The 15,461-nt window shown below is 41.2% G+C and overlaps 1 protein-coding gene across 1 annotated transcript in view; it reads right to left on the reverse strand.

Annotated features, from left to right (window-relative positions):
- The window catches only part of LOC114051998 (putative short-chain dehydrogenase/reductase family 42E member 2), a 42,368-nt gene that overhangs the window by 5,439 nt on the left and 21,468 nt on the right, over window positions 1-15,461 (reverse strand). The window contains exons 7-11 of the mRNA XM_027874406.1: window positions 14,170-14,252; window positions 11,144-11,281; window positions 6,307-6,372; window positions 4,330-4,393; window positions 3,151-3,224 (exon numbers count right to left, since the gene is read on the reverse strand). Coding sequence (XP_027730207.1) covers window positions 3,151-3,224; window positions 4,330-4,393; window positions 6,307-6,372; window positions 11,144-11,281; window positions 14,170-14,252 — 425 coding nt within the window. The remainder of the gene's footprint in view (window positions 1-3,150; window positions 3,225-4,329; window positions 4,394-6,306; window positions 6,373-11,143; window positions 11,282-14,169; window positions 14,253-15,461) is intronic.

Genomic DNA, 15,461 nt, shown 5'->3' on the forward strand with positions numbered 1-15,461 from the left:
ATATATATATATATATATATATATATATATATATATATATATGTTAATTTGGAGGTTTGTGAACTACCACATTCACTATCTATGTGAAATTCCAGAAGGTGATTATTTTCTTAATTTCTAGTGATATATTTAAAGATAAAGAGAAGAATTCTTCTAGAATGTCAGGTAGACCAAGGTGAATGCATGCAGGTAATCCCCAATGCATAATCTTCTTGAGCACTTTCTGGCTGGTCATATCCTGCATTCTATCTCAATATCTCACATGTTGCATCCTGTTTGCTCCTATCTGTCTCATCATAGGGAACTCCCAGATGAGGAAACTCTTTTTACCAATTCAGGTCAGCATCTTTCCTGCAATTTTTAGTCTTAGGAAATTCTCTAGAGCAGTGAGAGTTTAAGTGACTTGTCCAAGATCACATAACTAGTATGTGTCAGAGGCAGGACTAGAATTCAGGTCTTCCTGGCTTTGAGGACAACTCTGTATCCACTATACTATACTGGTGGTCCAGTATCATCTCTCTTATTTAAGAATGTCACATTAATTCAGCCTCATGGTCTCTGAAAATTCCATGGGGACCCTAGAGTCTCAACCCCTTTCAGCATTAACAAAAGAGTCTTGGAGCTCCAGAGGTCCAAATCTGAAAAGGAAGGACCAAGTAGAGAAGAAAAATTTCACTGTCTTTCCTATACTTTCTATGTAAGGACAGCCATGGGCACAGTCATGTCTTAGATGTGTTCGTGGCAAATAAAAGAATGATTTCTAATGGCAACTTTTCTGACTCTGGATTCATTCATCCTCCTTGTATCCCAGTGATGGTCATGGTGGAGGCTATTTCCCCTTGCACAATCTAAGTTAGCTTCCCTACACATACTCTATGTCATCTTCTCTCTCCCTTTCTGTCCTCTCCCCCTCCCTCTCTCTCCCTTTCTCTCCTCTCCCCTTCATCACTCCACCCCCATCCCTCCACCCCCACAAGCTTGCTAGGGCCTGGCCTCAAGAATATGTTTCAGAACCTAGGTTACTCACAGACCGTTTAGGAGAGGTCTGTAAATATACTGCATTATATAATGCTTGGATGGAAGTGAGGATGGGTGCTATGTCATAGTTTGGTCAGCAGAGGGCACCCACACCCCAGAACAGCACATATCTTGGCTGAGGGTGTAAAGAATCATTGATTTAGACCTTGAAGAGACCTTAGCCCATCTAACCCAGCCTCATCATTTTTCAAACGAGGAAACTGAGGTCCACAGACCTCAGTAAAGAAACTTGCTCAAGGTCATTCACGTATTAAGTGGAAGAGCCAGGATTTGAACTTGGGTGGAATTAGCAGTTAATGGGTGTTCGTATCTGGTTGGATACTTATTAGATATGATGCAGTGGGGATTCTTTTTCCTTTCCAGGTATGGAGTGGACTGGATGCCAAATAACGTCTTTTCTAATTCCAAAATTTTGCGATTCCTTTGACATCAGATTCAGCACGGGAATGTTGAATAGTAAGAATTTTAAAAATTCCTCCCTGTTCTCCAGCTTTCCCCTGATGCCTTCCCCAACCCATCGAGGAATACCTCAGACAGTGACCTGCATACTCTGGGCACTCAATAGAAATTTGTTGAAAATTTATCTATTGGGCACCTTCTGTTTGCCCAGCATCATGCACAAGGGAAACATATTGAACTAGGTGGATGTCTGGGATCCTTTCGAGCTCTAAATCTGACCATAGGACACATTGCTGCTGACATGATTTTCCTTAAGTAGAGATCTGTGGAGCTCTGACCTCGTTCCTCTCCTATTCAGTTAACTCCAGTGGCCTCTAGAAAGACACATAAACTCCCCTCGTTAGCTTTTAAAAGATTTTTACCACCTGGCCTTAATCTATCTTTCCAAGCTTTTGGGACATTATTCCCCTACTCTGCAATCCAGCTTAATTGTTCTTTTCTCCATTCCTAACTCATCATGATATGGCACTCTATTTGCCATCTCTGTCTCTGCCTTTTCAAGCTATCTCCTATGCCTGGAATACACTCCTTCTTCTTGAATCTCTCCCTTTCTTAAAGGTGCAACTTAGGTACCATCTTCTGCTTGAAGCTTTTCCTGATCCTCTCCCCTCCCAACTGCTAGTTCTCTCTCTCCTTAACTACCTTGTATTAACTACTCTGTATTCTTGTATTTATTTTTCTGCTTCTACTGCATATACTTACATATGTATTTGTCATCATCTTCTCCCTTCCCCAGAATGTAAGATCCTTGTTAGTAGGGGTTGGTTTCATTCTTTGTTTTTATAACCCCAGCACCTAGATCATTGCCTGACACATAGTAGATACTTAGTAAATGCCTACTGATCAACTGAAGCATTAAGACCACAGTCCTTGAAATCAAGACAGTCATGTTCAAGCTGGGAAGGTAAGGCTGATTCATGGGAGATAATTAAGCAATCAGTACTAGAGTATAAGGGCACTAAATTGAGGGGTGCTATCAACTTAATAAGTGAGGCTGAAGCTTAAAGAATGGAGCAGTGTCTATGGACTGGTATGGTCTAGGAAGACTTCCTGGAGAAGGTGGGACTTCAGCTGAGCCTTGAAGGATTACATTATTGACATTTGGCCAAAATGAAGTGTAATGTGTGTAGTGTAATGGATGATTAGGATTTATATTGGAGGTCAGGAGGAAGGAGCAACATGAGCTAAGAGTGGACAGGCTTGGCGGGAGATAAGGTAGGACAGAGGGGGAGGCTGTGCTAAAGGACCAGCTAGTTTGTGAAATATTGCACCTGTTGTCAGACATTTTGCTGGATTGCCTTCTCTCTTTTTTAAATCTTTGTTGCCATGCATGGCTCATTAGGTAGAAGAGTGGGAAGGAATATATTCAGAAATGAACAAGAAGTAAAAACCAAAGACATCAATAAAAATAAAATGAGATTTAAAGAATAAGAGTAAGCAACCCACTCTAGGAACAATTAGGAGAGATGTTGTCCTAACTCTCCTTGGTGTAATCATGACCCTGAGCTGACACTGTCTCAGGCAATGCACCCAGGATGAGGGCCTTGGATACAAAGGGATGAGGAATAGAGGAGAGGGGAAAAGAGGGTCAAGAAGGGAAGGAAGGAGGGAAATCAGCAATCAGGGCCTTCAAGACAAGTTCAGGTTTGTTACCTCACTTCGGGTCAGCAGAGGTGGGAAATCACAAATGGGTTTCAGGGCCAGGTGGAAATATTCCATTCCTGTAGCTATGAGAAAGACATTAGGGGCAGGAGGTGATTAAATATCACAGCTAGGTATACTATGCTTTAAATAAATCCAATATTTGTAAAACATTAATTGAGGTGATGATTTACTTTGTAAAACATTCCTTCCTTTGTATAAAAAAATATGTCAGAGGGTCCCTTTAGATAGAGCACAATTAGGGTTAGTGTACCTAAAATATGAACTGATTTACATTCAACTGTTCAGGAACGTAGCTATTTTATTAGGTGATGCACACTCTAAATACATCTAGAAGGGTGACCGTAATCCCATCTAACCCTGATCTCTTTACATTTTTTTTGTTTCTGCTTAATAAAGTTGCCTGGTTTTCTGACTTGTAATAGTTCTGGGGAGTGATGGGGAGAGGGATAAGGAGACAGCGTGCTGGTGGAGAGGTGTGTAAATCTGAGACATGAAGAAGCTTCAGAAGTTGCCAGTTGCCTCCACAATCATCTGTTAAGAAGGTTGAAACTTCTGTTCAGAACTGTGGTTGGGTGCTTATACTGGCAGCACATGGACAAAATTAGAATGAAACAGAAAATTAGCTTGGCTCCTGATCAAAGACAGCACACAAATTTGTGGAGTGTCCCATATTTAAAAAACAAAAGAAACAAACAAAAAAAAACCTCCTCCCCACCGTTAAGGCAAAAAAAAAGCAGACCTCTGGTTGGAAATTTGGTCCTGAAGAAGAAATGAGAAAATGTACCCTTCTTTGCAGAGGTGGGAGGGGACTACAGGTGGGGAACACTGCATATAGCATCCAATTTCATGTGATGGTTAGTTTTGTTCCTTGGGCAGCTTGGATTTGGCCTATCGGGTAAGGCCGGGGAATGATACATTTGGAAATGAAAGTGATATTAAAGCAAGAGAGATCAGTAAGAACTAATTTTAAAAAAAGAACTGTAGTTGGAAATCTAAGAGAATGATAAAGCCCCATTCACAGCCTTAGGCATGAGGATTATTAAAAAAAAAGTCATTCTAAGGTTATATACTCTTGTAGATGGGTTCCCTTCATCCCTGCCATGGTAACCCACCTCTCCCTCTTCCTTTTTTCTCTTCATCCCCACACAGACCATCTTTGTTGTTTACCTGCCAGGTAAGCCAAGGAAGTAGGAATCTGTATCCATGGCCGGCTGTATCCCATCTTATCAAACTGTAGGGAAATGGGAAAAGGGCAGAGGGAACTCAGGGCCCTGCAAGGCCGAGGATCAGGAGGAAGTGGAGGGGTGGTGGCACTCAAAGCCCAGATCCCCTCCTTCCTTCCCCATGCTATGTAAAGGACATTTCCTGCATTTTTGGTTGAGCTGTGAACTGGTCCAACCATTGTGGAAAGCAATTTGGGACTTTGCCCAAAAAGTTACTAAGTTATGCATATCCTTTGAACCAGTGACACCGCTATTAAGTCTGTACTGCAAAAAGTTCAAAGAGAGGAAAAGGACATATAGATACAAAAATATTTGTAGCAGCAATTTTTGTGGTGGCAAAGAATTGGTAACTGAGGGGGTGTCTATTTGGGAACTGTTAAGCTGAACAAGTTAGGGTATATGAATGTGATGAAATATTATTGTGCTATAAGAAATAAGGAAGGGGACAGACTCAGAGACAACTGAACACTTGTATGAACTGGTGCAGAGTGAAGTGAGTAGAATCAGGAGAACGATTTATGTAATAATAGCAATACTGTAAAGACAAACAACTTTGAAAGACTTGAGAACTGTGATCAGCTAACCATGATTCTAGAGGACTCATGATGATGTAAACATGTTATCCACCTTCTGGCAGAGAAGTGATAAACTTGGAGCGAAGATTGAAACATACATGGAGGGAAAGGTGGGAAGGAGAGAAGGCAGATAAATTGAAAACAGAAAAGAAAATTTAATTTAAAAAATGCAGGACATGCCTCAGACCCTGGACTCCTGCTCCTAGTCTAAAGCCCTGTGGCCATCCCAATAGTCTTGATACTAAGGGATTGAGCACATGCTCTAGGCATTATTATTCTTGATCACTTGTTTTTCAGTAGTGTCTGACTCTTTGTGATTTCATTTTTGGGGTTTTCTTGGCAAAGACACTGGAGTGGTTTGCATTTCCTTCTCCAGCTCATTTTCCAGATGAGGAAACTGAGGCAGAGTTAAATGACTTGCTCAGGGTCACACAACTAGTAAGTGTCTGAGGCCATATTTGAACTCGAGTCCTCCTGACGTTAGGAGCAACATTCTATCCACTTCACCACCTAACTGCCCTGGTCTAGAAAGGGCGGATAGAAATTCATTTCTTTAAAATAATTAGAATCTTCCAGAGTTAGTTTCTCTGGTAAAAATGGGACATTTAAGTGATGAGATAGTATCATGATGAGTGTGAGATGTTAATATGTCTTAGGATCATGGATCTAGAACTGGAAAGGACCTTATAGCCTGCTGGTCCAATCCTCTCATTGTACTGTTGAGGTAATATCAGATGTGGGATTTGAACCCAGGTCCTTCCTCTACAGCCAATGCTGTTTCCATTGTACAGCACTGCCTCCCATAGATCACGATACTGCCCATGATGTGAAGTCTTTCCTTTTTGAAAATGTCATCATTGTGAAATGCTTTAATACTTTAGGGAACTTTTGTGGAGGTGTGGTAACATAGTTGGGAGAAAAATACCATTTTTAAAGTTGGGTGTGAACATCTGTTTTCCACATGGTTTCTGTTTTTGGTTTACAGTGGTATAGGACCGTTTAGAAAAATAGCAGATAAATTGGAGCTCAGGATTGGGAAGAGAAGAGGTGTGTGTCTGAATAAATCAAGAAAGCCATCTCCAGGCTCTTAATTTTACAGTAAAAAAGAAGATCATATTCAACTTCTGGGCCAACTCTTGTTGGGGAAATCCTATATGGATGCAGGAAGGAAAAAAGATTCTTGTGGGTTATGATTAAGCATTTTTCTTTGGCTCTTTAGGGGCAACCCCAGAACCACCTAGTGACACAGGTTGCCCTGATGTCCAATATAAGCCCTAGGGATGGGGGTTGGGAGGAATATATCATTTCCATACTCTGGGGTATCTGTGGGCATATATGGTACCTACCAGAGGGGACATCCATTCAAAGAGGTTGACGCTCTCTCCATCATTGATGTAATATGCTTGGCCACTCTGAGACAGAAGTAGAAGAGAGACCAGTCAGGGACACAATATGACGGCGGCCCCATTTTCAGTTCATGTCAGGTGGTTCAGACACCCAACTAGGCTTGTTCTAGCAGCATGTATTGAAAATGAATACTACTACTTCAAGCCAGGGTGATGAAAGATGCTTTTGTGAACTTTGTGGGAAAGTTACCACCTTAGTTCAAGCCGACATCATTTCTCTCCTGGTTTATGGCAGTGGCTTCCCTGTTGGTTTCCTTACTCCAGCCCATCCCCCACAAACTGCCAAAGTGGTTGTTTTTAAGAGAGTATGTGGCCATGTTACTCCTTTACTCAGTAAACTCCAGTGACTCCCTTTTCCCTCTTCTTCTTGTTCAGTTACGTCCAACCCTTTGTGACCCTGTGGACCATAGCATGCCAATATCGTCCATCAGGTTTTGTTGGCAACAATATTAGAGTGCTTTGCCATTTCCTTCTCTAGTGGATTAAGGCAAACAGAGGTTAAGTGACTTGTCCAGAGTCACACAACTAGTAAGTGTCTTAGGTCGGATTTGAACTCAGGTCTTCCTGATTCAGGTGTAGCACTCTATCTAACCCTATCCTCTCTAGGATAAAATGGAAACTCCTCTGGTTAGATTTTAAGGCCCTTCCTAATTTGATCCCAATCTCTTTTCAGCCTCAGTGCTTATTGTGCCCCCCAATCCCCCCCACACTATGCAATCCAACCAAACTGGTCATCTCTCTCTCGAACATGGAGTTCCATCTGGCATTCCTATGCTCTTGTACTGGACATTAGGGAATGCACTCCCTCCATACCTCTCCCTTATAGAATTTGAAGCTGAAGCACCATCTTCTGTATTTCCTGATTTCAGATCCCTGCCCTAACAGCAAGTGCCCTCACCTCTTCCCTTGTGTACCCTGTGTATACTTTGTATTTATTTTCTTTATTCTTATTCTTCTATATAAGGCTCCCTACAGGAAACCTTTCTTAACCCCTCTTAATTCTAGTGCCTTCCCTCCATTAATTATTTCCTTTTTATTCTGAATATAGCTTACTTTGTATGTATTTGTTTGCATGTTGTCTCTCCCATTAGATTGTAAGCTCCTTTAGGGCAGGGACTGTCTTTTGCCTCTTTTTGCATCACCAGTGCTTAGTAGGGTTCCTGGCATATAGTAGGTGCCTAATAAATGTTAATTGATGGATTGATTGTATATAAGGGGACAAAAGGGAAGGATTTTATTTTTCCTTCCCTCATAGTTGAAGTAATCCCAGAAAGCAAAGAATAAATAATTGATATAATGAGTTATTAATGTGTTATCAAGGTGCTCTCCTAGTGATCCCTGTACAAAGTATGTAACACTCTTAGGAGAAAATGGCCAAGCCTCTGAGGGTCATTAAAAGCCTGAGTTTTGAGCTCTGCAGGCGGTACTTATCAAGACAAAGAAATAGAGGGGGAACCTGATCCCTGAAAAGGAAATTACTCTTTGGAGGAAGGAGGATATTTCTTCCCTTCCTCGCCCAGCCCAGCCACATCACTTTGGAGCTACTTAGGGAGCAAAGATTCATCCTCCAGACAAACACAGATTCAGAGAGGCGGTTACTTGAGGGAGGAAGTAGTTTCTAGGAGTTTGACCTCTGGCAGCAGAGAAGGAAGCTGGTTGTAGACCCAAGGCCCAACAATTGAATGTCATGTTTTGGAGGGAAGCAGACCCTGGGACCCCAGCTGAGCAACCAGCCCAGCAGAGATTCTGTGCCAAGGGCAGAACTATGTGAGGCATCCTTGTGGAGAGAAAGGTCATCAGGGCCTGTGGAACCAGAATGCTGAGGTGCTTAGGCCATGTGTTCCCTCTTATCTGTTGTACTCAAGTTTGTGCCCACTCTTTTCATATATGCTGTGTATATTTGTGGGAAGTATGCTCCAGGTTTATGGGAGTAATGTCTTTTAGCTACTGTTTTTACTATGCCTTCCAAGTAAATGCCTTTGTGAAGAGTTGTCTCAAATGGAATGACTTGATGGGGTTCATGAGCTATCATTTTAGGAGTCAGTATCTATAGGGTACTCCTTAAAACTCAAGGTGGTAGCTGCCCTGTGAGAAGTAGCCTAGGAGGGGTACAACAGGCACGGTGACTGAGAATTAGCAAACGCTAATTAGGAAGTCAAGCAAAGAGTATGAATGTAAATTGGGAAAGTTGCTCAGAAGGAGTGTTACATGCATAGACATATGTTATATATAATATTTAATTATATCTAGATTTGTATCTATTCTAAATGTATATTCATATCCCTATCCATATCTATACCTATACCTAGATCTATATCCCTATTTATATCTGTCTCTACATCTACATTTATGTATATGTATATATACACATATCCATACCTACAACTTTATCTATATCATCTATCTTTCTATCTACACTTGTCTCCTCTTTTAGAATGTAAACTCCTTGAGAGAAGAATTTTTCATTGTTTGTATCTCCAGTGCTTAGCCCAGTGCCTGGAACATAGTAGGTACTTAATAAATGTTCATTGATTGATTGGCTGCTTGAATAGGTTGAATTGCTCTGCTTTTCTGAGTGATATGGAACAATTTTTTAGTGTGTGATACTTTTTATTTTTCTCCCTGCTTTGGGTGGAGAAGATATTAAAGGCTCAGGGTCATAGCTTTTATATTCAGTAAAATTCAGCACTCAAGGTTATATAACCTATGAGTAAGTCTGAGCTCACTATACCCTCTCTGTGGCCCAATTCTGTTGGTATATTGCTATAGTTTAAATTAGTGTAATTGCACTAAAAATTGGGAGACCTGGATTCTAGTCCTGGTTCACCATTAACCGGCTTTATGATCTTGGGTAAGCGATTTTACTTTGTTGGGTCTTAGTTTCTTTATCTGTAAAATGGGTATAGTGATGGGTGTTGAATCACTTTTCAGTTATGTCTGACTCTGTGACCCCATTTGGGGTTTTCCTGGCATAGATACTAGAATGGTTTGCCATTTCTTTCTCCACCTTATTTTATAGATGAAGAACTGAGGCAGACAGAGTTAAATGACTTGCCAGGGTCACATAGCTAGTAAATGTTTGAGGCCACATTTGAACTCAGAAAGAGGAGTCTTCCTGCCTCAAGGCCCAGTACTGTATTCAGTGTGCCACTTAGGTGCCCTGCCCCACTGATAAGATGAGAGCTCATCATATTTAGCTGGCTCCAGACACCCCCATTCCTGTCTCACCTACCCATGCTTCACCCCTGCCTTTTTTCTGCAACACTCCTCAGCCCCTTCCACTCTTGATGTGGAAACAAGTGGTTACATCAACCTTCCCATTGTTTTAGGAAATGTCTATTAGCTGCCTTATGGTTCCACTCAAAATTCCTCTGACTTCCCAGCCCTAGCTACCACTGTATTCTATGTATTAGCTCTTTCTATTAGAATATAAGATCCTTGAGGACAGGGAATTTCTTTGCTTTTGTATTTGTGTGCATTTAGCACATTGCTTGGCACACAGTAAGTACTTAATAAATGCTTTCTTATTCATTTGGGGGTGGGGGACAGTTAGACTAGGTGATTTCTAAGGCTCCTGCCAGCTCTGATATTTTGTCTTTGTGTAAATGACCTTTACCTAGTGAAGCTGCTCAAAGATCACCTGTGACCTCCTAATCCTTCTCTCCATTCCTTCAATGTACAACCGAAGCCAATCAATGAATTAAGAAGTATTTATTAAGCACTTACTATGTGCTAGGCAATGTGCTAGGAACTAGGGATACAAGTAGAAATAATAAAATTATTCTATATCTTTTTTTATAATAAAAATATTTGTGATGTTATTTATGTCATTTTATGGGCTTTCAATGTTTTGCCTAATGAGTCACTTGAATAATATTCTGAAGTTATTGAGGAAACATGTTGTATTTCTATTAAATGCCTTAAGCAGCCATAATATCCCACTGGTTCTTTGGACAAACCTTCCCTTTCAATCAAACAAATTTATTAACTATTTTTTGAACAAGCTTTCTACTTAAGGAGCTTAAATTCTGATAGGAAGGGGAAGGAAAGGGAATAAACATTTATTAAATGTCTAATATGTACTTTACAAATATTATTTCATTCTCACAACAACCTAGCGAAGTGCTATTATTATCCTTCTTTTACAGATTTGTTGTTGTTCAGTCGTTTCTGATTCTTTGTGACCCCATTTGGGTTTTTCTTGGCAAAGGTACTGGAGTAGTTTTCTTGGCAAAGGTACTGGAAATGGTTTGCCATTTCCTTCTCCAGCTCATTTTACAGATGAGGAAATAGGGTTAAGTGACTTGCCCACGGTCGCACAGCTAGCAAATATCTGAGGTCAGATTTGTACTCGGGAAGATGAGTCTTCCAACTCTTGGCTCGGGACTCTATCCACTATGCCACCTAGCTACCCTATTTTACAGATAGGTCATATACAAAAATATTTACAACATAAATGTAAATTTAAATAAATGCATACATATGTATATATGTGTGTATACACACACACACACACACACAAAGTAGTCAAATACAAGGTACTATGAGAGAGAAGACACTAATACTTGGTAGAACAGGAAAGATTTCCTGCAGAAATGGTGTCTGAGCTACATCTTAAAGGAAGGAACTCTATGAAGCAAAGGTAAGGAAGGAGTGCCATTTCCTTCAGGAATCTTGGCCTGACAAGACCTTCCCTCCCCTCAGCTGATAGGGGTTTCTCCTTCCTCAGGTAGACAGCCAGTCAGCGACTTGACAGAGGAAGGGGTCCAGAACTTACCGCGATGTAGCTTTTGTTTGCAGTGAGTGCCTCCGCAGCCAGAAGATGCGCCTGGACCAGGTTCTGCACGTGGACCCAGTTCATACGTGTCCTGGGATCGCCAAATTTGAAGGTGAACAGTCTCTTCCTGATGCTACCCTGAAAGTGAGAGAGGGAAAGCACAAATTTGACCTCTGGAATGTTTGGGCAACTTAGAATAAGAGAGTCAGGGGACCCTCAGGTCTGTTAACCACAACATCACAAGTCCATGAGACACTGCATTGCAACTAGATTTATTACATGAGAAATGACCTTGCAGTTAGAACCCTAAGCAAGCACAGAGTTCACAATCCGAACAGAAGTTTGCATATTTATGAGATTACAACAAAGGAATGAGGAAGACATAGAAGCCTCTTCCTAAATAGGAGTGGCAGGGGAGGAGAAATCATGAATAATTAAGATGGCAAAAGAAGCATTCTTTTCCCTTGGGAACTGCTGGACTGTGGAGATAGGATGGTCTGCTTATCTACAAGGGTCCCAGATGCACAAGCAATTTCTCAATCTAGTGCTGACTGACTGGCACCTGTCTCGGCTCTCAGGGACATGCAGGGGGTCCAGTTTGGGATGCATACAACAAAGTATGTCACTGGCAGGGTAGGGCGCTTCATCCTTGACATGTTCAGGGCCTCCTGCATACTCTGGGTCCAGTGTTTTTGGCACCTCAAAAAGACAAGGTCAGAAGACCCCTTAACAGGTCTTACTGAAGGATTCCTCCCTGCCTTCCCCCAACAAGACATTTTTACTGGCTGTCCCTCATACCTGGAACTCCCTCTCTCATCTCTTCTACCTTCTGGCTTCCTTCAAGATTCAGCTAAAATTCCCGTCTTCTTCAAGAAGCCCTTCTCAGTCCTTCCTATTGTTAATCCCTTCCCTCTGGGATTATCTCCAATTTATCCTATGAATATCTTGTTTGTATATAGTTGTTTGCATGTTGTCCCCTCCATTAGATTGTGAGCTTTTTGAGGGCAGGGGTGGTTTTTGCCTTTTTTTTTTTATTTTGATTTTTTTCTCCACTGACCTTAGCACAGTGCCTGGCACATGGTAGGGTACTTCGTAAGTGCTTGGTGTTGCTTCCACTGTCTTCAATCTCTGTTTACTCCCATGCTGCTAAATATAGTTAGAGGAAGTCACCCATCTGATCTGATTCTATTTACTAAAAATTTATGTTATCTATTCAAAGCTGGACCTCTTACTCTTTTTTTTTTCTTCTTATTTATTTTTTTTTAATTTATTTGGATTTATCAACAATCACTTCGATATGCTTTTGAGTTTAAAATTTTTCTCCCCTTCCCTCCCTACCACGTTCCTCAAGATGGCGCATAATCTGATATAGGCTATACATATACATTCCTGTTAAACATATTTTCACATTAGTGATGTTGTAAGTAAGAATTAGAACCAATACGAGGAACCACCAGAAAGAAGAAACAAAACACAACAGAAGAAAAAAATAGCAAATAGTATGCTTTGATCTGCATTCAAACTCCATAGTTCTTTCTTTGGATGTGGATAGCATTTTCCGTCATAAGGCCTCTGGAGATGTCTTAGATCCTTGTATTGCGAGAAGGGTTACGTTTATCAATATTAGTCATCGCACAACATGGCTATTACTGTGTACAACGTTCTCCTGGTTCTGCTCACTTCACTCAGCATCAATCCATACAAATCTTTCCAGGTTTTTCTGAAGTCTGCCTGCTCATCATTTCTTACAGCACAATAGTATTCCATTACATTCATATACCACAATTTGTTCAGCCATTTCCCAATTGATTGGGCCTCTTATTCTTAATTCTTTTATTCTTCAGTCCTTTAATTTAGCCTTTAATCTTTCTATTCTCCCCTAGTCTTCATCAGTGACTGTTCCAAAATATCTCCTCTTTCCTTTTGCCTTTCTTTGTATCCCAGTAACAGATACCACCTCCTCCACAAAACCTTCCCTGACTCTCCCACTCCCCCAGCTGATAATGATCCATCCCTCCTCCAATTTCTCATAGCACTTTGTGCTTGTCTAATTTTCTTTCTATCATAGTTACCCATGTACTCCTTTCTCCCATTAAATTTGAACTCTAGTAGCTACCTATTAGTGCCGGTAGGTGGCACCATAATGCACAGAGTGCTGAGCCTGGAGTCAGGAAGAGTCATCTTACTGAGTTCAAATCCTGCCTCAGACACTTACTAGCTGTGTGACCCTGGGTAAGTCACTTAATCGTGTTTGCCTCAGTTCTTCATCTGTAAAATGAGCTGCAGAAGGAAATGGCAAACCATTCTAGTATCTTTGCCAAGAAACCCCAAATGGGGTCACAAAGAGTTGGACAACGACTGAACAACAAGAACAAAGCTCCCTATTATCTGTAGGATCAAATATGCCAAAAGTCCTTTGGTATTTAAAGCCATTTGTAACCTGACCCCTTCCTAACTTTCTAGCCTTTTTGTCATTTTTTTGTACTCCATGCAATCTGTGATCTAGCCATATGCTAACCTAGTTATAGTTCTTGTAATATAACACTCAGTTTACCATCTCTGTGCCTTTGAACTGGCTGTCTGCCATGACTACAATGGTCTGACCCTTTTACCTCCTTTTAGATTCTCTGGCTTCCTTCAAGATTCAGTTCAAATCCTGTTATCTGCAGGATTTCTGCATTTCCTGATATCAAGAACTGTCTTTTGCCTTTCTTTGTATCCTCAGTGCCTGGCACCCAGTAGGCACTTAATAATTGCTTATTGACTAATTCTTCTCTCTTTCAGATTATCTTCATTTATTCTTGCATGTATCTTGCATACGATTTACATATCATCTCCCCTGTTATAATGTGAGCTCCTGAAAGGCAGGGACTGGTATTTTTTTTTTTTTTGGCCTTTCTTTGAGTCTCCAATGCTGTGTACATAATAGGTGCTTAATGTTTGTGGATTTTATTGATTTGAACAAGACTCTTGATACTGAGTTTGCCTTCTGACTCCATTGTAGCTACTAGGACAGGAGTACCTACCGCCACTCGGGGAAGGTGCCTCTGTTCTTCTGGTCCATAGATGCCTGGGGGACGAAGGACACACGTTCGAAGGGTACCTCCTCCTACAATACAGAGAAGAGGGCATTCAGGTGGCCCACAGAATGAGAGAATGACTATTCAAGACCACATTCCATCTTGGGAAAGGACTAATCAAAACATCCCATTTAAAGATTTGCTCATTGACCAAGCTCATTATATCCAGGGTAACTGTGCTTAGCCCTCCGTGGAAATGGACACATAAAAGGGCACTTTTTTGGTCTGCACAGAATAGCGTGTCAGGGAGTATGGATGGTTCTACCCTGCTCCTCTGTTTGATCCTGTGGGGACTGGGAAGGTAGTCATACCAGTCGCCATTGTTCTTGGAGTGGAAAATGTTTACAGAGGAGGTCCAAAGTCATGGGCTTCACTTTTGTGTAGCTTCATTATAGCTCATAGCCACAGGTAGTACCCACCCCCACCCCCAACCAGCTTTCTTGCAGATGGATGCTATTTGTCACAAGAGAGTGCAAATTAATCCTCACAACGAAAGACATAACTCTTTGTACGTCTTTGGTGAGTCTGGTGATGAGTTAGCAGTGTTGTCTTCCCTCAGAAGGGACTAGATTCTTCTTAAATATTGTTTTACTTATAGAATAACCATAGAAGGGAAAGTACTAGAAAACATAATGAAAATCACTGTGGTTCTACACCTAATATCCTCCCCCCCACCACACACTGGCTGAATCCACCTATGTGAATCATAGAAGAATTGAATTTTGAAGCTGGAAGGGACCCTAGAGGTCATGTAGTCCAATCCTAGTCCTCACCACTCCCCTTCCTATTTTGAAGACAAGGTCACACGGTGAGTTAATGATCAGGCCAGGGATAGAACTGTGAGAAATAATTCGTTTGGACCCCTACTCTATTCCAATCAATATTAATCAGTTTGCTATGATTCCATAGGAGTAATGATTATAAATTCTATGTTTTAGGCCCCAGAGTTGTGAGCTGCAGATTGTAAGTTTGCTTGCTTCATCATAGGAAGCTAACTAGAGGCCCTGCACCCTTGTTTTTCCTTGTTATGGTGACCCAGCCCATTGTGGCGGAGGTGACCCAATTACATGGAAAGTCCCCCAACTTATTTTTGTACCTCTGGACCATTCTTTCTTGTCCATGAGCAGGTGCTTCACCCAACAAGAGGTCCTCTGGTTGACAAACTATTTCCAGCTGATGCATCATTTTTTGACCCGCAAAGCAAGATCTATCAACCAACGGGATTCTGTACTTTGTAT

The sequence above is a fragment of the Vombatus ursinus genome, unplaced genomic scaffold (genome assembly GCF_900497805.2).
Source record: "Vombatus ursinus unplaced genomic scaffold, bare-nosed wombat genome assembly UNPS02014807.1, whole genome shotgun sequence".
In the NCBI taxonomy this organism is placed as follows: Eukaryota; Metazoa; Chordata; class Mammalia; order Diprotodontia; family Vombatidae; genus Vombatus; species Vombatus ursinus.